Here is a 25,757-nt window from a genome sequence, read left to right as displayed (position 1 = left end):
CGCTGTCTCCAGCTTCGTCAAGGCCGGTCCCACAGCATCCAAACTTGCACCGAAGCCTCAGGGAAAGGAACCGCAACAGATTCATACGGTTTCCGTCGGGTAGGCGGCCAGTTGGAAAGGATAAGTGTAGGATTTCTGCACCAGGCTGCAGGAGCCTCACAGGAGTGCGGCCATTCTGCTTGCGCGCCCTCTAGCGCCCCCGAGGGTCCTTTTAGTTGCGGGGCCTGTCGGTATACTTCACTAAACAGACATTCTACTGCCATTTTTTGTCCTACTAATATCAGACGTGCTGAAAAGATGAGGAAGATAACGATTCTTTCCCTTAATTGTCGTTCGCTGGTTAAGCACCACGAGGACATTTTTGTCCTTTTGGAGAACTACTCACCCGATGTTTGCTTTCTTACAGAAACATGGCTTACCAATAATACCATGCCTGAAACTCTCTTAGCGCTCCCCGCTGGTTACAGTATTAGGACCGTGAATAGAGAGACCAGGGGTGGGGGTATAGCGGTTGTTTTTAAATCTTACCTTACTTGTAATTTGGAGATACAAATTCTGGCGGGTAGTGAATGTGCAAGTTTCAAAATCACTATCTCGCAAAATTATACGGTAGCGGGGCTCTTGATCTATAGACCACCAAAGAGCTTGAGTGTATTTAGAGCAGCCTGTGTAGAGCTCGTGAACAGATTGGCACTTGGGTGGGCCAATTTTACTATTGTGGGTGACTTAAATCTCCACCTAGATAATATAGAAGATCCCGATATAGCTAATTTTATAGCAGACCTTTGGGCCTGTCAATTGGTTCAGTTGGTGCAAGGTTCTACTCACACGGCGGGTCATCTTCTAGACCCAGTGTTTACCAACTTGAACTTCTTGTCTGTAGCGGCCCCATTAAAATTGCTTTGGACTAATCATTATTTGATCATGATGTATCTGTCAATCAAAGGGGCTAGAATTAAGGATTGCTGCCACCTCACATGCAAGAGAGCATGGCATACGCTCGACTGGGCTAATTAAGCTGAAGAATTGGGGACCTCCTGCCCCATGTCTAATGCGGACCCTAACATGGCATATACTGCCTTTTCTACCTGGATCAGACAGCCCTTGGACGAGCTAGTTCCGGAAAAATGGCAACCATCCCGCAAATCTAGCTACAGCCCCTGGTATAACGAAGAACTTGCCGTATTGCGAAAGGACTGCAAAAAACTTGAACGCACTTGGAGAAGGGACTACGACTTGATGGCTAAAGAAAAATATCGTTTGGCCATTAAGATCTACCAAAAAAGGATCCAGGTGGTCCGAGCCACTTTCTATGCGTCACAACTTGCAGGCAGTGGGAATAAGGCTAAATGTATATTCTCCTTAGTTACCTCATTAACGACAGCTCCTACGGAGCCTTTTATTTCATCCAACAAGCAATGCGATGATTTAGCGGCTTATTTCATTTCCAAAGTGGAAAGGATTTATAAACAATTTCCCGCGTCAATACAATCTACTGATTCGATAGAGGCAACGGCCTGCATATTTGATAAGTTCCCGCTGATCGTGCCTGCCCAGCTGGAGGCACTCTGTTTTAAAATAAAATCTGGTTCTCCCCTTGATCCGCTTAGGCCAGGTCATTTTCTTAAGCTTCTTCCTACAATTCAGGGCCCTCTGTGTGACATCTTAAATGCTTCTTTGACCACAGGAATTGTGCCCACTGCCTGGAAGATAGCCAAAGCCCTGCCTCTAATATAGAAACCCAACTTAGATCCAGATCGTCCTGAGAACTATAGGCCTATCTCCCGCCTACCTTGGGCATCGAAGATTCTGGAGACATATGTCAATGCCACGCTCTCCAACTCCCTGTCCTCTAATAACATCTTGGATCCCTCGCAAAATGGCTTTCGCCCCGGTCACAGCATGGAGTCAGCACTGTTGCCAGTGGCAGCACGTAGATATTAAAAAGCAAAGGGCTCAAAGATAAGCCCTGAGGTACACCTTGTCTCACCTTGAAAGTCCCTGAGGAAAACATGGGCACAGAAACCTCGAAAGTCCTATCCTCTAGAAAGGATGCCAGCCAGCGTAAGGCCAAGCCATTGATCCCAACCTCCTCTAATCGAACTTGTGCTTTGGACCATTTGTGGCCCAAGCCTCCAGCAGGTTTTGTACCGAAAATCAGAGGCCTACCCCGTCCCGAGTGACCGTGGGCTCCTGTGAAGCATTTCTTCAAGAGGCGTCTTCGTGATCCCTTGCCCGTTGGCTTATGGGTCCCCCGAAGACTTTTTTATCGACTCAAAGGGCTCCCCTGGTTGCTCCAGGCCTGCCCTCACTTACCCTCGCTGGGTGAATCCCTCAGACCTTGCTGGTCTGCACCATTGACTAAATTCCCTTTCCACAAGACTTGCTATTGCCAAGGCTTGTTGGCTCCAATCCGGTTGCCGACACTGCAGTCAGCTGCAGACGTCGTGGGACACACCGAATCCAGCTGCTGGTCATCGTCGATCTCTCCTGGTCCTCGTGAGCGAAGAGTCAAAACACCCTTGATCACCTGAAATCACCCGACATCCGTGCGCATCCATCTTCCTGGCCCCGGGTCACTGGCAAGTGACTGTGAACACTGTCCCTTCAATTTTCAGGTCATCTACATCTCGAATCCAGCCTTGGATTCCACCGGACACTTCTCCAGTCTTCTCAAGCAACAAATCTTCTTTGGTCTCCATAGAAAACAGCGACGCAACCCGACACCAAAAGACACCTATGCACCCGGCTTCCCTGGGTGAGGTAACTCGTGCACTCCATTGCCCTAGTGTGTGTTGGCCCTCGAATTACTTACCTTGTAAGTGGCTTGCTTGTAGACTTCCTCGAAGTACCCCAAAACTTTAAAAATCAAACCGCGACTTGCTCCATTGTAATCAATAGGGAACCCGCGGCTGTGTTCACACACTGCATGCGTCTCCCATGGGTCTGTTACTTACCTGCTTTCACTGCAGTAGTGAGGCCCCAGCGATTCTATAGGCCCTAGGCCTTGTCATTCTGCAAGTTGACTTTCCTAAACCTCTTTTTTAGTATATGGTCTGGTACGCCCCTAGGGCCCCAGCCATATGTGTGCTTAACTTATTGTGAAACGTTGATATTTGAATGTGTTCCTGACTTCTAATCTCATAAAGAGATTAGTAGAGTGTGTCTAGAAATAAATACATATATATTTGATATATTTGTTTTCCAAAAAGTTCCCCTGCTGCAAGAATGCACACACACAGCAGGTAGGTTTTGACTCCTTTAATTGCACAACCGAAGGTGTCATTTCTCCCCGACTTTAAATCCTCATGCCGATGCGTTTCGGAGTCTCATACTCCTTCTTCATGGGCATACACGATCTCACGCTTCATTTGTCCACAACCAATTGACCCTGCATGCTCCTCCCTTAATAGGCCTCCGGTGTGCCCGTCTAAGTAGACTCACTTGCTCATTGCATGCTGGTACTTGTAGTGGAATTCACAATTAATACCCTCCAGTGGGTTTGTGATGACTCGTTGAAATGAAAGGACCAATATCGCCCTCCAGTGGGCCTCAGGGAGTCATGACGCCTTCTCAATTCTTTTGCCCTGCTGTGTCCGTGATGGCCGAGCACAGTATCTTGACCCAACGGCCCCGCATTAATTCGGCAGGCGGTGCAGCTCTCCACGGCCGGAAGCGCCGTGTGTATTTGTTTTCCAAAAAGTTCCCCTGCTGCAAGAAAGCACACACACAGCAGGTAGGTTTTGACTCCTTTAATTGCACAACCGAAGGTGTCATTTCTCCTCGACCTTAAATCCTCATGCCTACGCGTTTCGGAGTATCATACTCCTTCTTCATGGGCATACACGATCTCACGCTTCATCTGTCCACAACCAATTGACCCTGCATGCTCCTCCCTTAATAGGCCCCCGGTGTGCCCGTCTAAGTAGACTCACTTGCTCATTGCATGCTGGTACTTGTAGTGGAATTCACAATTAACACCCTCCAGTGGGTTCGTGATGACTCGTTGAAATGAAAGGACCAATATCGCCCTCCAGTGGGCCTCGGGGAGCCATGACACCTTCTCAATTCTTTTGCCCTGCTGTGTCCGTGATGGCCGAGCACAGTATCTTGACCCAACGGCCCGCATTAATTCGGCAGGCAGGGCCCCAGCCATATTTGTGCTTAACTTATTGTGAAACTTTGATATTTGTGCATGTCCTTGATTAGTAGAGTTTGTCTAGTAATAAATACATATATATTTGATATATACACCTGTGTGGTGTCCTTTCATTTGGTAATTCAAGAGATTATAAGGTAAAACAAGCTGCTTTACATTCCTCTGAGACTTAGCCTGAAGGCTGCTCTCCACAGCTACCACTAGGATAGCTTTCTTTAAAAGGTTGTCTTAAACCTATCTACCATAAGAGTCGAATTGAACTGGTGCAAGGTGGCCACTATAACTAGTGACCAGTATATGCCAGGCCAACTTCTCACAGGACCGCACTGACAGCAGGCACATCGATGTGCGAGTGCCCACACTGCTCACTTCTCACTAGTGGAGAAGTTACAGCATGTCGTCATGCCAGGTGAGCGTTGTGGGGAAGGGAGATCCTGTAAAGAGAGTCATTTTCTCTCCGGATTTCCCTGTTCTTTTTTAAACTTATGAGCAGCAATATTGTCGTGACAGATTTTTAGTTTACATGTTTTAAGCCATGCCCTTAATTACATTGGCCACGCCCCTTTGAGAGACCCCCAGTTTTTTCACCCCCACTTAAAGCCCTGCCAGACCCCCATCCTTCTCGGCCACAGCACAGACCATATTTTTGGCTCCAGGGAAAGTACCCATGGCTTACAGCATCACTAAAAACAACTGATAAAACCAATAGGTCCCAAAGGCGAGACCTATAGCCTTTCTAAATCCTTGCTTTATTTATATCGGTCTTCATAGGGCCAGTGGCCCAGCAAGACCTTTGCCGCCCATTGCGGCCCGAGTTTGCCACCCGCGGGCGCAAGCTCCGTGGACCCCCCCCCCCCCCCCCCTTCCTAAGCCACTGTATAGGGCTTGGGCTTGCTCATTTCCCAGTCTCTACAGTACAGCCTATTGTATTTACAAGGTTTCCCAGGTTTGAAAATCTCATCCCGGTGCTATGTATGTTTAAGCGCAACCACCCCCCCCCCCCCGTACCCTGTTCCACATATCACTTTCCCACCAAACACCTCTAGTCCATTCTCAAAAACACATTTCAGAAAACACTGAATTAATAATCAATTGGGTTTATTGACTAGTGTTCCCATAGCAGAATATACGTCTTATTTATCCACTAAGTCAAAACACTATCCTTAGTCCTTACCCAAATGAATGTTATAAGTCGTGACTCGTGTTTGCCCGGTAAATATACTAGATGGAATGTTTCCGCCTGGGGCAGTCGGAACAGAAAGAGAATGCTGATTTTTTTTTTTATGTATCACCCTGCTGAACTTATTTCCATTGTGCCTCGCGCGTGGGACACGCTGCGCAGTATTCACCACATCCACCTTTCCCAGTCTCACATGTCTCGTCTGAGCATGCGCATATAAACAGCATCTTGGTAACGAGCCGGCTCTGAGAGCTGCGAACAAAAATATCACTGAGCATGCTCCTTCACCCCCAAATCAGATTCCGGGTCTACTGATCGCACTCAAGCTCGTCACTGTGTTACTTTTAGGGTCGTTTTGGATTAAGATACGCTGCTTTGAGGGCTCTTTTCTTGTCTGTATTTCTGCTGTGTGTACCTGGGCTGATTAATAGGAGCTAGGAAGATGTGCAGTGTTTCCCTTGCTTCTTTTCGTCTCTATCTTCCTGGACTGTTCTTCAACAGGGCATAGTGCGGTGCACGCGTATTCTATTCTCTCATCGGTTTTCATAGTGAGAGGGTAACCATAACCTTTTTTGCGCGTTTCTGTCTCGGTCTCCCTCTGTCACAAATTGCGCTTGGGGACTGTGTGTATGTGCCTTGTCTGTCCCCCAAACTCTGCACAGTCGCATACATTTGAGAAGAAAATCTTTCAGCTGGAATATTGCAATGAAAATCAGGAAAGGAATATCCAAGCGGGATTCAGAGGAGGTAAGCACCACTCTAGAAATTATCTTTTTGTTGTCTGTGGCATGAGAAATGTTAATTTACGTAAGATGCTATAGAACTGAACGTCGAAGAAAGACGTTGGAATAATCCTCTGACGTGTACCCATGCACTAGTATTATTGGTGAATTTGTCTATCTTTTAGTGTGTTAGATTGAGGTAAGGAGTGTATGTGACTCTTTAAGTGAAATTTGTGCAAAGGCAGTAAGTACATCAATGACTGAGTGCCCATGCCACAAATCTACTCTACGAAACGTCATTGCAGCCCTCTCACCTAACGTTCTTTTTTTCTGTCTTTTTCCCTCAAGTATCAAATTATACCTCTCCTAGCTTTATCCAATCTTCTTTATTCCTACCGTATAAATATTTCTTGCACATGCGTGTATATGGGAATGGTGCCCAGTAATAAAAGCCAAGAAAGAGAGCGGGAAGAACATCGAATGTAAGCCAAAACACGCTTTATGGTGCTTTGGCTCTATTTCGCTTGTGTGCATGTCACTCTACCAGCTAGCCACAACTGTAAAGACGTAACATATGATTTTAGCGGGTGTGTTCTGCCCACCAGCCTCTTTTTAAAGATCCCAAATCCATGCACAGTGGTGACTGTTGTTTACAGGCTCAGGTTGGGAAACAGCCTTCGTTATATTTGATTTTGTTCCTTTTGATGGGATGTGGATGAAACGTAAACAAATATATAGTTGTTCCACATAGGCAAACTTGAGAACACAGTGATCGCTATCCATGTAACTGAAAGAACTCAAGCCATAAATTTGTGCTTAAATGTTTGTGTTATACTGCTGCTCAGCCTGAGTGTCTGTGTGAGAGAATGTTGGTGAATGGAATGTTCGTGTGTGTGAGTGTCAGTTGGTGATGGTAAGTAAGTAAGTACATTTTATTATGCTTGATTAATTAAAACTGTTGCATATAATACATAAACAATAAAATCAGAGATTATATTAAGTGTAAAAATTACAAGGTTAAAATAGCGTTTTTGCGATATCCTAAAAAAAGAATTTGTTTTAAAAAAACGTTACTGATTAACTCATAAATGCTTAAATCCCTAATACAGTTAATGCTCAGTCAGTTAAAAGTCAGTTCGGTGAGGGTTGTCTGTTTGAGCTGATGAATGCTCCTGTGTGGCAAGTAATGTCTACCAGTTGTACCTGCTTGTAGTGTCACAATAGAGACACATTTTTCAGCCTTTGTTCAGTTAGGTCGAAATTTTTGTAAGACGGCAGTTTAGCTGTACTAAAGTTGGATTAAAGCACAGCATCACCGCCCGTCTACAAGACCCGACTCCATGCTGGTTAAAGAGTGGTTTCAACAAAGATTTCTGTATGTCCTGTAGATTCTTGCAGATACATATAATGTGAATAAGATTCTCCGTGCCGCAGGTGCACAGACGGCAAAGCTGGTCATCTCCTCTTCTTTCCCAAGGCGATAAGAATGGATTGATTAAGCCGACCCCCAACCAGAGTCTTAGGAATTTTTCCTTTGTGGCAATCTTTGTTCCTGCCTTAAGGTAGGGTTGGGGATTAATGACATCATAATTATTGAGCACAGCCCAGCCGTGAGCACGTTTGGCCAATGCATTCTTGTCCTCTATGGATGATATTAATCTTCTTGTCTTTGTTACTAGTTTTTTAAAAGCCGAGTGACCCATTGAGATGTTCCAGGCGTCTGTCTAGCCTAGAGTTTTGATGGAGTCCTGAAGGTACATGTTGGCTGACAATTTCACAGTACAGAGCAGCTCTACCCAGAGATGGTTATTCAAAGACCCTATTTCAGCGGCTCTAATTTTATGCCAGCTTTTTACGAAGGCTCCTTTTCTTTCTACCGCCTGTTTTTGAAGGCCAAATTCCAGCCTTATTTGGGCCGGTGAAGCATATTTGGGAAGATGGAAAATCGCTTGGTAGGAGGATACCATTATGCTGTCAAGAGTTGCAGCGTCTCTGCCGGTCAAAGATTCACTTCCGTAGGTGATTGTAGGTTGCAGTTTGGCTAGCAGGACTTTTAAAAATGGGTCAAGGGTTAGGTCCGGCAGCTTCTTCTTCAGGGGCTTCAGCGCCAAATAAGTCATAACTCCTTTCCTTCGCAAAGTTTCCAGCTGCGGCTTGAAAGAGTTTTTATGGTCTAACAACATGCCCAGATACTTGTAGCTTGTTACTTGGTCTAGGCGTTTGCCGGCCAGATACCAGCTAGGGTTTGCCCTCTTGTGGTGGTTTACTGCCATGGTTTTGGTTTTTTGGAAATTTATTTTTAGGGCATTCCGTTGCGAGAATTTGTGAGTCACATCTAGGAGGTGCTGAAGTCTGATGGAGGTCCGGCTAATCAAAACTAAATCGTCAGCGTATAACAAATTTGTCAGTGTCATGCCACCTAGTTTCGGTGCATGAGAGGAGCAACTATCCAGCTCCCCAGGTAGATCCGCCAGGAAAAGGCTAAATAACAGGGGGGGGCAAAACTCATCCTTGCTTTAGGCCCTTTGTTGTGGAAATCCTGCTTGAAAGATGCTTCCCAGCGCCTAACCTAATTCTTACCCACGTGTTAGTGTGCAACTGAATAAGCTGGTCTAAGAGCGGTTCTGGTATCCCCCATCTGTACAGCTTATGTCAGAGCTTGGTACGGTCAAAGTGGTCAAAAGCCGCTGAGTAATCTATGAAGCAGAGGTATAGAGGGTATTTGCCCTGCTTCGCAGCATCCATGAGCATGGTTAAGGCCATGATATTAGTGGTAGTACCGTGTCCTTGTCGTAACCCTGTTTGAGTTATGGGTATAATGTGGTTCTTGGAAGACCAACTAGCCAGTTCGTTTAGAATAATACTCAAGTAGTATTTGGCCTCCGTGTCCATGAGGGCTATCAATCAGTAATTGTTTAGAGCAGACCTCGTACCTTGCTTATATATTGGGCTGATAATTGAGCCTCTCCATGATTCTGGAAATGCGGAGGTCCTTGAGGCATGACCTATCACTGGAACTAATGCATTGATTCAGAATTCAGGGTCCTGCTTGTACAGCATTGGAGGTATGCCATTAGGGCCAGGTGCACCCGCCCTTCTTCCTCTGGCTATTTATTTCTTTATTGCTAAAGCCAGGGGACCATTTTGTTGGTCTATTGCATTAGATGGGGAGTGTAGACCTGGTGGCAAGGCCATCTCATGCTGCGCGGGCCTTAGTTGTACACTGACATCTTCGCTTAAGTGCTGATGGATTGCTGCTGCCCATGTTGAATTATTGGCACTAACATTTCCAGGATATGCTAGAGGAGTGACGAGTACTGGTTCAAGATCGTTAAAGTGTTTGAAAAGATAATCAGCCCAAATTGCTTCTGTGATGTTGGAATCTATGCCGAGGTGGTTAGGCCGCTGCAGTTTGTTTACTGATTGCCAAAATTTGCACTATGTTTCTGGTTTGTGTCATGGAGAAGTTCTGGCCATAGTTCATTCTCCTTGCTCTTTTATTTACCCATCTCCTTCGTTTAAGCGATGTCCGTAATTCCCGGAGAGTACCTTGTAGACTCAGGTTGTTTGGAAATTTGCGTTGCTGCTTTAAAGTTCGATTTATAGATTGCTTTAAGTTTTTTAGAGACAGGGCTATTTGCCACCTTAGTGGTGGTTGCTGCGGCTCTCCTCTGATTCGGGCTTTGCCTAGATGCGAATTTTCCACCTAAAGATGTGACAAACTTTTCCCAACTTTCCAAGGGCTGGTCTAAATTTACTTCTACCTAACAATATAGGGCTTTGGCTGTTGTTGTTATTTCATCTATATTGTTGGAGTTACACCTTATTATTTTAAGGTTACTGGTTTTGTCCTGCACAATGAATCGCCTAATTTCTGGTGGATGGCATGAACTTGTTTGGAGGCACAGCTCTTGTGGGAGATGATCACTGAATTAGTTATTGCCGATCTTGAAAGTGGCAATTTTGTTGAACAGAGTCAGTCGTGAAAGTGTAATCTAAATGAGATGATGCTATTGTCGAATGATACGTTGCTACTGGGGGGTTGTCTTCTTTAAACCGGTTTAAAGCTCTCAAATTTAAGTGCTCCAGATCCCGGAGCAAGTTCTTCGCTGTCCTTGTGGGCTTAATGGTCTCAATTAGACCTTGCGTTGGAATATCCCATGCGTCCGATAGGGCCTGCGTTGTATCGTCGGCCTGAGTAGACCCTAGAAGGTGCATGTTGAAATCTCCGGCCAGGATGAGGAGGTCTGTTGTCTCTTCTTCCATTATTCTCTTTATCTCCAATGACAACTCCTTTGCTGCTTTAGATTTTTGCTTGGGATGCACATAAACATTCATTATTATTATGTCCCGTTTGAGCTGATTAAGCTTTACTTTTGCGGCCTGAATGCAGCTTGGAGGTGTTAAGTGAGTTGTAATAGGGAGAAGCTCCCCTACTTCAGTTATTGAAGCTAGGAGTAATAACTATCCCGAGCGGCGGCCATAGTCAGATTCCCTGGTTGCCGGTAGTGAGTGGGAGGTGTAACCTTGCAGGTTATAAGGCTTATCTTATTTATTTATTTATTTATTTATCGTATTTATACAGCGCACTATCACCTTGCAGGCATCCTGGCGCTAAGCAACAAAGACTGTTTAGTGTGAGCAGAAACAACGAAACAAACAACATTATTTAGGGGCTCGGAAATAGCCAGGTCTTTAATCTCCTCCTAAATGGGAGGAGGTCACTCATCATTCTTAGCTCCAACGGAAGCGCGTTCCAAAGTCTGGCAGCTGGCACACTGAAAGCAATACCTCCAGATCTAGATTTCTTAAATCTAGGTATTGTAACCAGTCTAGCAGATTCAGAGCGCAAACATCTCCCTGGAGTATACCAGACAAATTTCCTCTGCAAGGCGACAGGGCCAATCTCGTGCAAGGCCCTGAACACCAGGCAGAGAGATTTGAACTGGATTCTCTGCCTGATAGGGAGCCAATGCAACTCTGACAAGGCCCGGGATGATGAAGCATAGCTCGGCCAGCCTAACACCAGCTTGGCTGCTGTAGACTGGATGCGCTGCAATCTATCTAATAGATAGTTCCCAGGTTTCCTGAAGCAAAATTATATCAAAAGTTTTCAGGTAATCGAGGAACTCTTGGTCACTCGTTTTTGAGGCTAAACCATTAATGTTCCAGATGCAGATAGAGGTGCCGTGTTGTGATGTTTGAATTGGCTGTACTGCATCCGTTTGTTGTCAATTCGGTCATGCTGAAGTTATTAGTCGTTGTGTGCTGGTCCCGTTGTTAATTGTTAATGGGTGAGTTGGGGCAGAATGACCTTGAGTTGGTAGTACTGCAATTGTCAGGTTGGCTACTGTTGTTGTGCCTGATGTTCTGCTCCTTGCTCCTTTTAGAACTGAGAAGGTCGTCTGACTTTGGTTGCTTATCTCTGTGCTAAGTAAGGGAGTAGGATATAGTGGCTTTGGAATTGATTTCAAAATTTTTCCCAGTTTTGAAATCTATTTCTTTCCCGTAAGATTCTGCCTGCAACCTCTGAAGTTCGCAGCCTTTTTTTTTTGTTGCTTCAGAGCCCTGGCTGTTATTAGATGGCAAAAATTCAACAGACAGTAAATCGGAGGTTTCAATGTTGGCTAGAGATGTGATGGAGTGTAAAAGCCGTAAAATGTTCCCCCTGTTTAATATATCCCCACGACCTCATGATTTGTATTGAGGGATGAATATTATGGTGTCTGATCTTGAAGTGTTGTGCCTTCACTGCTAATTGCTGTATAAGCAGATGTTTTCTGGTGATGGCGCTGTAAGGCAGTACTGTTGTGCAGTGTGTGTACGAGGGCCCCTTGATGAGGAGGATTTACGTTATTTCTTTCTTGGTTATGACTATTGTGGGGAAATGTTGGTTGATCAGAAGATGGCCAAGCTTTGTCTTGCACACTGAGGGTTTTGCACGAGAGGGTCATGCTGGGGGTAGTGTTTTAGGGTTTAGGGTAGTGCAGTGGTGTTTGGGTATTGTAGGGGGTCATGCTGGGGGTAATGTTTTAGGGTTTAGGGTAGTGAAGTGGTGTTTGTGTAGTTTAGGGGGTCATGCTGGGGATAGTGTTTTAGGGTGTAGGGTAGCGCAGTGGTTGTGTAGGGGGTAGTGGTTTAGGGTAGTGCAGTGGTGTTTGTGTAGTGTAGGGGGTCATGCTGTGGGTAGTGTTTTAGGGTTGAGGGTAGTGCAGTGGCGTTTGTGTAGTGTAGGGGGTCATGTTTTAGGGTATAGGGTAGTGCAGTGGTGTTTGGGTAGTGTTGGGGTCATGCTGGGTTTAGTGTTTTAGGGTTTAGGGTAGTGCTGTGGTGTTGTAGGGTAGGGGGTCGTGCTTGGGGTAGTGTTTTAGGGTTTAGGGTAGTGCAGTGGTTTTGTGTAGTGAAGGGGTCCGTGCTGGGGGTAGTGTTTTAGGGTTTAGGGTAGTGCAGTGGTGTTTGTGTAGTCTAGGGGGTTGTGCTGGGGGTAGACTTAGGGTTTAGGGTAGTGCAGTGGTGTTTGGGTGTTTTAGGGTAGTGCAGTGGTGTTTGTGTAGTGTAGGGAGTCGTGCTGGGGTAGTGTTTTAGGGTTTAGGATAGTGTAGTGGTGTTTGTGTAGTGTAGGGGGTCGTGCTGGGGGTAGTGTTTTAGGGTTTAGGGTAGTGCAGTGGTGTTTGGGTAGTGTAGGGGTAGTGCTGGGGTAGTGTTTTAGGGTTTAGGGTAGTGCAGTGGTGTTTGTGTAGTGTAGGAGGGTCGTGCTGGGGGTAGTATTTTAGGGTTTAAGGTAGTGCAGTGGTGTTTGTGTAGTGTAGGGGGTCGTGCTGGGGGTAGTTTTTTAGGGTTTAGGGTAGTACAGTGGTGTTTGTGTAGTGTGGGGGGTCGTGCATTGAGTAGTGTTTTAGGGTTTAGGGTAGTGCAGTGGTGTTTGTGTAGTGTAGGGGGTCATGCTGGGGGAAGATTTAGGGTTTAGGGTAGTGCAGTGGTGTTTGTGTAGTGTAGGGGGTCGTGCTGGGGGTAGTGTTTTAGGGTTTAAAGCAGTGCAGTGATGTTTGTGTAGTGAAGGGGGTTGTGCTGGGGGTAGTGTTTTAGGGTTTAGGGTAGTGCAGTGGTGTTTGTGTAGTCTAGGAGGTTGTGCTGGGGGTAGATTTAGGGTTTAGGGTAGTGCAGTGGTGTTTGGGTAGTGTAGGGAGTCGTGTTGGTGGTAGTGTTTTAGGGTTTAGGGTAGTGCAGTGGTACTTCTGTAGTGTATGGGGTCATGCTGGGGGTAGTGTTTTAGGGTTTAGAGTAGTGCAGTGGTGTTTGTGTAGTGTAGGGAGTAGTGTTTTAGGGTTTAGGGTAGTGCAGTGGTGCTTGTGTGGTGTAGGGTTTCATGCTGGGGGTAGTGTTTTAGTGTTTAGGGTAGTGCAGTGGTGTTTGTATAGTGTAGGGTAGAGGTTTTCAAACTTTTTGATGCCGAGACCCCCCTGTCAAAAAATGTTAGGCGTAAGGACCCCCTCTGACAAAAAATTCTAGAACTTGGTACTCCTCATCATCGACAACCAAAAGCGCCCCCAATTACCACGGCAAATCATTTTACGGTGGGGAAATAGTATTAAACAGTGCTTAGCAAATCAAAGGTTTGTTCATGTCAGTGCCCCTAGAAGTGCCCTTCTATGCAGGCCAGACATTCAATACAGTGGGAGGCTTAGTGTCTGGAAGGAGAATGGCACCCATTGTGAACACGTGTTCCCATGCATTTGGTGCAGGTGGAGGACAACATGTTGCACGGTCAGACTGGCTCAACTGAGCCTTCGCCTTGGAAAGGCCTTTGCAGGGTGAGGGTCAGAAAAGAGGTTGTGAAAGGTTGCAAAACACACTCGTCTAGAGATGGAAGCCAAAAGACACACGTTGTTTCTTTTTTGTGGGTGAAGCTCATTGTATATCAACATAGGAGGGGGGACGAGGAGCTGTTAGAAAAGGTCCTGTACCAGGGCTCCCAAATTAATTGCAATAGCAGTAAGATGGTAACAGTTCCTTATGAATAGAGAAAGAGTGACTCAGACAGCCAATTAGGCTTTAGAAGAATGTGCAGTGTCTCCAAGTGGGTTAGAGTGTGCCGAGAAAGAGTGAAGGTACTCCTGTGTGGATCTAGAAGTGCCCTCACACACCCTAACAGGTGTATAGCATCATCATTGGGCTGGTGCTCCTCGTGGGGGTGGCGCTGCAGTCCCTCACGGGCCCGTTTGACGGGGCTCTTTGTCGGAGATCTTCAAGGAGTTTGCCGCATTTGTGCATGGGGGTGTGTGGGGCTAAGTGGAAGTGGTGTAGTGAGTGAGGTCTAAAAAGAGCCCAAGGACACTTACAATTTATTAAGGATGTCCTAGGGGTCTAGGTTAAAATATATCACGGGAATGGAGAAGCAATCTCAGTTGCCTGTGTGAGAGGGGAAAATAAAACAAATAGAATCCCTCTTCTCTCACCCGTGTGGTGGATAGTGTGAGTGTGTCAAGGGGTCGACATGTTTCGCGCCATAAATAGTCCCTAATGGATCTGGGAGCGCTTCATCAGGACCAAAAGAGTGAAGTATGTCAAATGGGAGTCGGGAAAGAGACACCCTATAAACCCATGAGTCCTAAATATAGGAGATATTGTTGAAAAGATAGATAAGAGATACGTCGTCTTTGCGTGTCCCTAGTTGTGGCCTATAAAGGAGACAAAAAACACATAGGGGGTGGGGCGGGAGAGAAGGGAACAAGAACACAATACAAGGCCGTTAATAACAGTCTCAAGTAATGTGGATAATTAATCTCTGCATGCTTGTGTGTCGGCAAGTGCCCCTGTGGGGAACCTAACTGGACATACGCATACATGTGGATGGAGGGGGGCAAGAATGATCCTGGCATGCATAGGACTCAGATGAGTGGCCTATGTATAGGGCTAGACTAGGTGATGGGAATGCTCACTAAAAAGTAACACCGCGGGTCTATGGTGTATCTAGTGTGCATACGGGAGGGGTGTCCATATATCATTAATCATGAATTGTGAAAATAAGTGATCTGCTGTGCTCCTTCCTAGCAACGAGCACTACGATGGTGAGTACAGTGTAGGCATGGACATACCAGAAAAATACACCGTAAAATAAAATATCACTGTGCCTACCCTCCCTTGTTCCAGGACAGGCCTCGTCAGCTTCGCCGAAAACCAGTGAAGGCAGCTGCGAACAAAAACGGCATGGCTATGACATTTAAGCTGCTCGGGATGGAGATGGCCAGAAACCGGGACCGGTGCCGGTAATAGTACAATATGACAAAATAAAAACAGCATGGCTATGATATTTAAGCCGCTCGGGATAGAGACGACTGGGCTATGATATTTAAGCCGCTCGGTGTAGAGACGGCTAGCAAACGGGACCGGTGCCGGTAATAGTACAATATGGCAAAAAATAAGGACAAAAACGGCATGGCTATGACACTTAAGCCGCTCGAGATAGAGACGGTTAGAAAACGGGACCGGTGCCGGTAATAGTACAATATGACAGATATCGTCATTCCAGTGTTGAAAAAGTACTTACTTCGTACTCTTCTTCTGTGCTCCGGATCACCTACCCGGTAGCTTCGGCTGCTGGACGGCAACTCGGGGCAGCAGTATCCATAATATACAAACCCTACGGGATTGGTGCAGAGGAGTGCGCGTGACACGTGATAGAGCGTAATGACGATATAGTCGTCTGGCGTTCTTTAGGGGCGGCCATTTTGGAACGGGATCAAATAATGAGAATCCCAATGTAACCGGGATGGCAATAAGAGAGGAACATGAAGTATCAAGGCCCTAAGCATGTAATTGAACCAGACACTGGAAAGGAAGTGGGACAATGTAAACTGACCAAAAAGTGTCAGGGATACATCTTATATATATGTACTTGGGAGACACAGAGATCTAAAGACTAGGATGTCAGCTGGAGACACGTGGGCGACTGTCTCCTGGCAGGGATGTTAGGATCTGGTCTCAGTAGTGGTGTAGTACACAGAAGGAGATGGCGAAATGGAACTGTTATGTGGGAGGGCAACATTATCTGTTGTATGTATTGTATGGTTATATTGGTCTCAGGGAACATGAAGCCATTTAGTGTCATGTATGCAGTGACTAGGACAGATGTTGTGTGATGCTCCCACTGGGTGGTTCATCTAATAAGATCAACCCAGGGTATGTTATCGTTGAGACCACCACTGTCACTTTTAAGTCTGAAGACCCATCGTTGTTCACGTTCAAACAAAGTAGTTATGGACCATTGAGGGTTGGATTCTATAATGGTCCACTTTAAGCTGTCTGGGGGATGATTTTTCTCCAGAAAATGAGCCTGTAGTCTCGTTGCTGAGCGTTTGCAACGGATCGTACTTTTATGTTCTCCTATGCGTATCTTTATCGGTCGCGCTGTCATACCTATGTAATATGAACCACAGGGACACGTAATCAAGTATACGCAGTTCTTGGTGTTGCAATTAGTGTGGCGATTTTGATGCCATGGTCTCGAAAGTCCAAGTTCCAGTTCTTTGGTTGCCGTCGTCTGAGGACAGACTGTGCATGTACCGCATGGGTAGTGGCCCAACACGGGGGGTAGCGTCCAAAGGGTTGGTTGCGGATTGGTTTTTTTATTTTTTGGACGTGTATGTACCAAAATGTCCCTCAGATTCTCAGTCCTTTTGAATGCGAACAGTGGTATCGGTCCTGGTGATACATTGCCTGTTTCTAATATCCTCCAGTGCTTCTTGACAATTTTTTGAATTTTGTTGGAGTAGGAGGTGAATGATGTCACACAGGTTAGTTTGTCAGTTTCCTTCTTCTCTTTTACTTCAAGTAGAGCTCCTCTGTGGTTGTTTCTTGCTCTCTTACGGGCCTGTCTTATGATGTTGGATGGATAATTTCTTCTGATCAGATTGACAGATAGGGTTTCAGCTTCTTTTTCGAATTCTATTCTGGTGTTGCAATTTCTCCGTAGACGGAGGAACTGGCCTACAGGTAGGTTCTCCCTGAGTGCTTTTGGATGGTGACTTTGAAATAGTAGCAAGCTGTTCCTATCTGTAGGTTTTTTGTAGTTGGTTGTTTTAAGAGTACCCTCTTCCAGTGATATCAGAAGATCAAGGAAAGGGATGGAATCCGATGACAATGATCCAACAAATTTCAGGAAGGGGTTGATCGTGTTAATCCATGTGAAGAAAGAACGACAGGCATCCTCATCCCCTTTCCAAAAGATGATGATATCATCTATATACCGGCGCCATAATAGGATGTTGCCGGTGAACGGGTTGGTGTCTGTGAGGATATGTTCTTCTTCGAACCTGGCCATGTAAAGACATGCCAGGCTCGGCGCAAATGTGCTGCCCATACAAGTGCCTTGCACTTGGTGATAGATCTTGTTTTTGAATGCAAAGAAGTTTTCTTTCAATGCAAGTGAGGCACAATCACAGATGAAACTGATTGGTGTAGAGAATGGCCAGGGGTTAAGATGGCGTAGGGCACTTTCCAAAACCGTCAGGGTAGCATCTTGCGGGATATTGGTATAAAGTGCCTCTACATCTAGGGTGACAAGCAGTGTGATGGATTCTGGTTCCTCAAATTGTTCTATTAAATTGAGTACTTCTGTAGTGTCCCTTAGATAAGTTGGAGTCTTAGTGACCAGAGGCCGTAAGAAAACATCACAAAATTTGCTCAGAGGTTCAAGTAGAGAGTTGATGCCTGACACTATCGGGCGTCCAGGGGGAGGGTTAATGCCCTTATGAATTTTAGGTAGGCAATAGAAATATGGCATCCGCGGGTCATCATTTCTGAGGAACATAGCTTCGTCCTTCGTTATCCAACCTTCTGTTTCAGCTTCATACGTTAGACAGCGTATAGCTGCAGCAAGTCGTGAGGTAGGGTCTTCTTCGGTAGGTTCGTAGTATCTTACATTAGATAATTGTCTTAGACATTCTTCATCATATGCGTTTCTGTCTTGTATGACAATTGCTCCGCCTTTATCGGCCGGTTTGATAATAATGGAGTCATCTTCCGCCATATCTTTTAGCATAGATCTTTCTTCCTTAGAGAGATTGTCAAAGGGGCGGTTAGTTGTAATATTGTCAACATCTTTGAGGATGGCCTGCTCGAACGTCAGGATCTCATTGGGAGTCATTGCTGCAGTTGGAGTGAATCGGGATCTATTCTTCAGTCCACTACCTTCCGGTGGATTAGAAGGTCTGTCATGGAAAAAAGCTCTTAGTCGTACCTTCCAGAAGAACTGATGCAATTCTAGGTGTAATTTAAAGTCATCAACCTTCGGTGTCGGGACAAATCCAAGGCCTCTCTCTAGAAGTTATGTCTCTCCTGTGGTCAGAGGTCTTGATGACAAATTGACCACTAGGGTCTCGTTGTCTTGCTCCGCAGGACCATCTGTTCTGGTTCCTGCCAGTGAACGTTCTTGATCCCTCCTCTTCTTCTGCCTCTTCCTCTGCCCCTCCCTCTGTTGAGAAAAGGGGGGTTCTGGAATGATTGGTAATTAGGCAGGGGATTCTGTGCTGGTAGTCCGTTCCACATTTGTTGAGGGCCCATCCACGGTCCCTGATAGACCGGTGTATGAAAAGGATGTGTAGGGAAGCCTTGAAACAAGGGTGGTGGCATAGGTTGATATCTGTATCCTCCTCTGGATCTCTGTTGTCTATTACTAAAGTTAGATTCGCTGCCAGTGGAGTCTGATCTACCCGAGTTGTTACTGCTGGTATCCTCTGATGTAGTGTCGTGGTTGGGGAATACATAATCATCTTTGGTGTACGGGTAGACTTTTTCTTTATCAAACTTTCTCACATCTTTTTGAAGTTGATTGATCTTTTGTTTAGTTAGATACTCTTTATGATCTTTCATTTCTTGATTAATTTCTGTCGATCTCTGTGTCTCCCAAGTACATATATATAAGATGTATCCCTGACACTTTTTGGTCAGTTTACATTGTCCCACTTCCTTTCCGGTGTCTGGTTCAATTACATGCTTAGGGCCTTGATACTTCATGTTCCTCTCTTATTGCCATCCCGGTTACATTGGGATTCTCATTATTTGATCCCGTTCCAAAATGGCCGCCCCTAAAGAACGCCAGACGACTATATCGTCATTACGTTCTATCACGTGTCACGCGCACTCCTCTGCACCAATCCCGTAGGGTTTGTATATTATGGATACTGCTGCCCGAGTTGCCGTCCAGCAGCCGAAGCTACCGGGTAGGTGATCCGGAGCACAGAAGAAGAGTACGAAGTAAGTACTTTTTCAACACTGGAATGACGATATCTGTCATATTGTACTATTACCGGCACCGGTCCCGTTTTCTAACCGTCTCTATCTCGAGCGGCTTAAGTGTCATAGCCATGCCGTTTTTGTCCTTATTTTTTGCCATATTGTACTATTACCGGCACCGGTCCCGTTTGCTAGCCGTCTCTACACCGAGCGGCTTAAATATCATAGCCCAGTCGTCTCTATCCCGAGCGGCTTAAATATCATAGCCATGCTGTTTTTATTTTGTCATATTGTACTATTACCGGCACCGGTCCCGGTTTCTGGCCGTCTCCATCCCGAGCAGCTTAAATGTCATAGCCATGCCGTTTTTGTTCGCAGCTGCCTTCACTGGTTTTCGGCGAAGCTGACGAGGCCTGTCCTGGAACAAGGGAGGGTAGGCACAGTGATATTTTATTTTATTTTACGGTGTATTTTTCTGGTATGTCCATGCCTACACTGTACTCACCATCGTAGTGCTCGTTGCTAGGAAGGAGCACAGCAGATCACTTATTTTCACAATTCATGATTAATGATATATGGACACCCCTCCCGTATGCACACTAGATACACCATAGACCCGCGGTGTTACTTTTTAGTGAGCATTCCCATCACCTAGTCTAGCCCTATACATAGGCCACTCATCTGAGTCCTATGCATGCCAGGATCATTCTTGCCCCCCTCCATCCACATGTATGCATATGTCCAGTTAGGTTCCCCACAGGGGCACTTGCCGACACACAAGCATGCAGAGATTAATTATCCACATTACTTGAGACTGTTATTAACGGCCTTGTATTGTGTTCTTGTTCCCTTCTCTCCCGCCCCACCCCCTATGTGTTTTTTGTCTCCTTTATAGGCCACAACTAGGGACACGCAAAGACGACGTATCTCTTATCTATCTTTTCAACAATATCTCCTATATTTAGGACTCATGGGTTTATAGGGTGTCTCTTTCCCGACTCCCATTTGACATACTTCACTCTTTTGGTCCTGATGAAGCGCTCCCAGATCCATTAGGGACTATTTATGGCGCGAAACATGTCGACCCCTTGACACACTCACACTATCCACCACACGGGTGAGAGAAGAGGGATTCTATTTGTTTTATTTTCCCCTCTCACACAGGCAACTGAGATTGCTTCTCCATCCCCGTGATATATTTTAACCTAGACCCCTAGGACATCCTTAATAAATTGTAAGTGTCCTTGGGCTCTTTTTAGACCTCACTCACTACACCACTTCCACTTAGCCCCACACACCCCATGCACAAATGCGGCAAACTCCTTGAAGATCTCCGACAAAGAGCCCCGTCAAACGGGCCCGTGAGGGACTGCAGCGCCACCCCCACGAGGAGCACCAGCCCAATGATGATGCTATACACCTGTTAGGGTGTGTGAGGGCACTTCTAGATCCACACAGGAGTACCTTCACTCTTTCTCGGCACACTCTAACCCACTTGGAGACACTGCACATTCTTCTAAAGCCTCATTGGCTGTCTGAGTCACTCTTTCTCTATTCATAAGGAACTGTTACCATCTTACTGCTATTGAAGCTCATTGTACCCAGAGGCCGGTATAACAGACAGGTAAACTAGATTATTCAAGATCACACAGGCAGTCGTCGAGGAGCTGAGTAGCCTCCAAATTAGCACACACAGTGATTCTGTGAGAGCCTGGCCTTGACATGAGACAGACAGCTGTTTATCACACGCCATTGTCTCCTCCTTCCCCCCCTCCCCGGTACCTGGGTGATTTATGACGTTTTATTGCTGACAAACTTATAGACCAATCATGGAAAATGATGCCACGAGAGAACAGTTTTGGCACACATTGGTATTCAATACCACGATGATAACAGCATGTATGCGGAGGAACAATTCAGCGTTGAGTCACATGTGCTTAGTTTAGGACACAAAATCTCATTGCAAACAAAAAATGGCGGGATGTGTTCTATATGAACTGAAGACCCACAAAGCATTCACTGCTGCAGTGTGTCAAAGGTATTGTATTGTATTGTAATTGCATTTATAAAGCGCTAATTACCCCTGAAGAAGTGTCGAAGCGCTTTTTCAGCGAGTAGCACGCTTCTCCAGAACCCATAAAGGATTACTGGTGAATTAGTTTAGTGAAAAAGGAAAGTAATTTGGAGTGGTGGTTATGGTATTAGGTTATTTGGATTGAGAAGGATAGTGGAGAGATGTTTTGGAGCTCATAGCAGTAGTAGGAGGCTTGGGATGAGTAAAAGGGAGACGTAGGGGGAAGAGTCAGAGGGAAGGGTTTAGAAAGGCATGTTTGGGGGGAGGGATCAGAATAGCAGAAGAGGTATGAAAAAGTTAAGAATTAACTAAATGGACATTTTGAGAGTTAGTGCTTGGCCACGTTTGCTGACGAATGCTTTGATTTTACTCATGAGAAGATACTTATGCATTGAAACAGTAGTTGTATCTGCATGGTTGACTAAATGTTCTGGCATATTCTTATGTTTTGCTGTGTTACCGCAAATATTACTTCCATTGCTTGTCAGTTATAGAATCTTTCTTAATACATTTGAACTGCACAATTTAAATTACTCCATGTTTCGGAATCTTGTTCCTTTGCAAAACACATGAAAAAAGCATAATTTTGTAATTACAAATGTCATCATTTTTCTAATGTGTATAGCACCAACATCTTTAAAATACATTTCTTTGCAGGACATAATGACATAATGATCTGTTTCTAACCACAGCTGAAATTCAGAAGGCTATTTAGGTTTCCATGAGCCCATATTCACCAATCTAGGGATTAGCGTAGTTATAAACCACAACCAATGCCCTCCTTTAGGTGGAATCTATAAGTGGGTGGAACAGCCTATGAATATTGTGACTGCATCAGGTCTTAGATCGAAACCTAGACAGTTGGTCCTGTACATATAAGCACCTGCTGCTAATAGATTAGAACTAGGAACGTACATAGAATGTGGATCCAGTCTACATAGCCTTGACTTCAGGGACATGCATTTGTGATCTCTTGTTTACATTTATGAAGATATGCAAGGATATTATAGATCAGCCATTGGCCATAGGTTTCTGCAATTTGCATCACACACTGTTTTAAGAGTGTGATCACAAGCTTCATTCCAAATTGCAGAGTTAATTTCAAGGACTGCTTCCTTTTCCTGTGTCTTTAGAATTCTCTCTTGTCACTGCAACATTTGCACTAATATTTCATTGCACCTCCTATTGAATTTAATATACGTTATTTTGCCTACTTATAAAACACCGCTACATGTAATAAAAAGACATGAGACGCTATTGTGGCCACCAGTCTCATATATTGCGATTTTGTGAATATTTACTATTTAGAACTTTTTGACAAAAAATGATGTCCTAAGATTAACTCTCCCGGCATGTTTTAAATGATTCCACCACGTGATAACGTTTTTTGAATTACAAAAATCACTTCATCAAGTAAGGTACAATCATGGATGCTTTACACATGAACAAATAACCATCACTTTTTGGGGGAAAGTGTGGCAACTGCAGTTGACCAGAGGCATCCTATTAATCTTCTGCTACAAGAATAAAAGCGGAAAGAACACGGAAAATAAACATTTAAATGTCACCAAAATGAATATGTAACTGCTGCTACAAAAACAGAAAGTACACCAAAAATAAACACTATTCCACAGTCATAAAAATGTCCACAGTCATAAAAATGAACCGGAGCTTTTTTCCTGTCTCCCCACCCACCCACCTCAATCAAGGAAACAGATAAGAATCTGTGTGTGTGTCTTTGCGTACATGCAAGATAGTTTCAGTGTATGTCTGCAGCTGAAAAGCCAGGGCATGGGGTATGAGGAGGGGGGCTTACCTAATTATTCCTGGAAGCTTTGGGTTGCCTTGGAAACCAGCCGGGAAGGAGATCCTAATGCAGAGGCAGCAATGAGCCATGAAGAGGAGTTGAAAAAAGGAACAGGAGGTGAAAGCAGCGATGGACAAGAAAGACAACTGGATCCAGTGAAAAACAGCAGTGATGGCGCAGAACTCCGTGGAAATACAGCCTGCATTATGAAGGTGCTGGTCCATCTTTCTGGACAAGGTTTGCGTGCATTTCCTGGTGTGCATCTGCAGTCTCTCTGATTGGAGAACAGGCATTGATGACGTAGCCACATTATGATTGGCTTATTTTGCCCTGTCCTCCAATCAGAGAGGGTCCTGGGATGTAATTATTTCGAATCCAAAACTAAACGAAAACGTTTTGGATTCGAGGCAGCAATGATGCAGGTGAATGCACGACCCCCTGCCAATGACTCCTCGCCCCGCCCGGGGGTCTCGCCCCATAGATTGAAGACCTATGGTGTAGGGGGTCTTGCTGGGGGTAGTGGTTTAGGGTAGTGCAGTGGTGTTTGGGTAGTGTAGGGGGTCATGCTGGGGGTAGTGTTTTACGGTTTAGGGTAGTGCAGTGGTGTTTGTGTAGTGTAGGGGGTCATGTTTTAGGGTATAGGGTAGTGCAGTGGTGTTTTGGTAGTGTAGGGGGTCATGCTGGGTTTAGTGTTTTAGGGTTTAGGGTAGTGCAGTGGTGTTTGTGTAGAGTAGGAAGTCGTGCTGGGGGTAGTGTTTTAGGGTTTAGGGTAGTGCAGTGGTGTTTGGGTAGTGTAGGGGGTCGTGCTGGGGGTAGTGTTTTAGGGTTTAGGGTAGTGCAGTGGTGTTTGGGTAGTGTAGGGGGTCATGCTGGGGGTAGTGTTTTAGGGTAGTGCAGTGGTGTTTGGGTAGTGTAGGGGGTCGTTCTGGGGGTAGTGTTTTAGGGTTTAGCGTAGTGCAGTGGTGTTTGTGTAGTGTAGGGGGTCGTGCTGGGGGTAGTGTTTTAGGGTTTAGGGTAGTGCACTGGTGTTTGTGTAGTGTGGGAGGTCATGCTGGGGGGAGATTTAGGGTTTAGTGTAGTGCAGTGGTGTTTGGGTAGTGTAGGGAGTCGTGCTGGGGGTAGTGTTTTAGGGTTTAGGGTAGTGCAGTGGTGTTTGTGTACTGTAGGAAGTCGTGCTGGGGTTAGTGTTTTAGGGTTTAGGGTAGTGCAATGGTGTTTGGGTAGTGTAGGGGGTCATGCTGGGGGAAGTGTTTTAGGGTTTAGGGTAGTGAAGTGGTGTTTGGGTAGTGTTGGGGTAGTGCTGGGGTAGTGTTTTAGGGTTTAGGGTAGTACAGTGGTGGTTGTTTAGTGTAGGGGTCGTGCTGGGAGTAGTATTTTAGGGTTTAGGGTAGCGCAGTGGTGTTTGTGTAGTGTAGGGGGTCATGTTTTAGGGTTTAGGGTAGAGCAGTGGTGTTTGGGTAGTGTAGGGGGTCGTGCTGGGGGTAGTGTTTTTGGGTTTAGGGTACTACAGTGGTGTTTGTGTAGTGTAGGGGGTCGTGCTTGGGGTAGTGTTTTAGGGTTTAGGGTAGTGCAGTGTTGTTTGGTAGCGTAGGGGGTCATGCTGGGGGTAGTGTTCATGTTTAGGGTAGTGCAGTGGTGTTTGGGTAGTGTAGGGGTAGTGTTTTAGGGTTTAGGGTACTGCAGTGGTGTTTGTGTAGTGTAGGGGTCGTGCTGGGGGTAGTGTTTTAGGGTTTATGGTAGTGCAGTGGTGTTTGTGTAGTGTAGAAGTTGTGCTGGGGGTAGTGTTTTAGGGTTTAGGGTAGTGCAGTGGTGTTTGTGTGGTGTAGGGGTCGTGCTGGGGTACATGTTTTAGGGTTTAGAGTAGTGCAGTGGTGTTTGTGTAGTGTAGGGGTTGTGCTGGGGTAGATGTAGGATTTAGGGTAGTGCAGTGGTGTTTGGGTAGTGTCGGGGGTCGTGCTAGGCGTAATGTTTTAGGGTTTAGGGTAGTGCAGTGATGTTTGTGTAGTGTAGGGGGTCATGCTGGGGGTAGTGTTTTTAGGGTTTAGGGTAGTGCAGTGGTGTTTGGGTAGTGTAGGGGGTAGTGCTGGGGATAGCGTTTAAGGGTTTAGAGTAGTGCAGTGGTGTTTGTGTAGTGTAGGGGGTCGTGCTGGGGATAGTGTTTTAGGGTTTAGGGTAGTGCAGTGGTGTTTGTGTAGTGTAGGGGGTAGTGTTTTAGGGTTTAGGGTAGTGCAGTGGTGTTTGTAGTGTAGGGGTTCATGCTGGGGGTAGTGTTTTAGGGTTTAGGGTAGTGCAGTGGTGTTTGTGTAGTATAGTGGTTCGTGCTTGGGTAGTGGTTTAGGGTAGTGCAGTGGTGTTTTAGTAGTGTAGGGGGTCGTACTGGGGGTCGTGTTTTAGGGTTTAGGGTAGTGCAGTGGTGTTTGTGTAGTGTATGGGGTCTTGCTGGGGGTAGTGTTTTAGGGTTTAGGGTAGTGCAGCGGTGTTTGTGTAGTGTAGGGGGTCATGCTGGGGGTAGATGTAGGGTTTAGGGTAATGCAGTGGTGTTTGGGTAGTGTAGGGGGTCATGCTGCAGGTAGTGTTTTAGG

At 45.7% G+C, this 25,757-nt stretch overlaps 1 protein-coding gene across 2 annotated transcripts in view; it reads left to right on the top strand.

Annotated features, from left to right (window-relative positions):
- Positions 1–5,598: 5,598 nt before the first annotated feature.
- The window catches only part of LOC146821011 (uncharacterized), a 640,227-nt gene continuing 620,068 nt past the window's right edge, over positions 5,599–25,757 (top strand). For both annotated transcript variants that reach the window (XM_085611945.1, XM_085611944.1), the window contains exon 1: positions 5,599–6,086. In XM_085611945.1, the coding sequence (XP_085468071.1) occupies positions 6,045–6,086 (42 nt within the window). In that variant the 5' untranslated portion in view covers positions 5,599–6,044. The remainder of the gene's footprint in view (positions 6,087–25,757) is intronic.

Source organism: Triturus cristatus, chromosome 6 (assembly GCF_964204655.1).
Source record: "Triturus cristatus chromosome 6, aTriCri1.1, whole genome shotgun sequence".
NCBI classification, from domain to species: Eukaryota; Metazoa; Chordata; class Amphibia; order Caudata; family Salamandridae; genus Triturus; species Triturus cristatus.
This window is presented reverse-complemented; position numbering and strand designations above follow the sequence as displayed.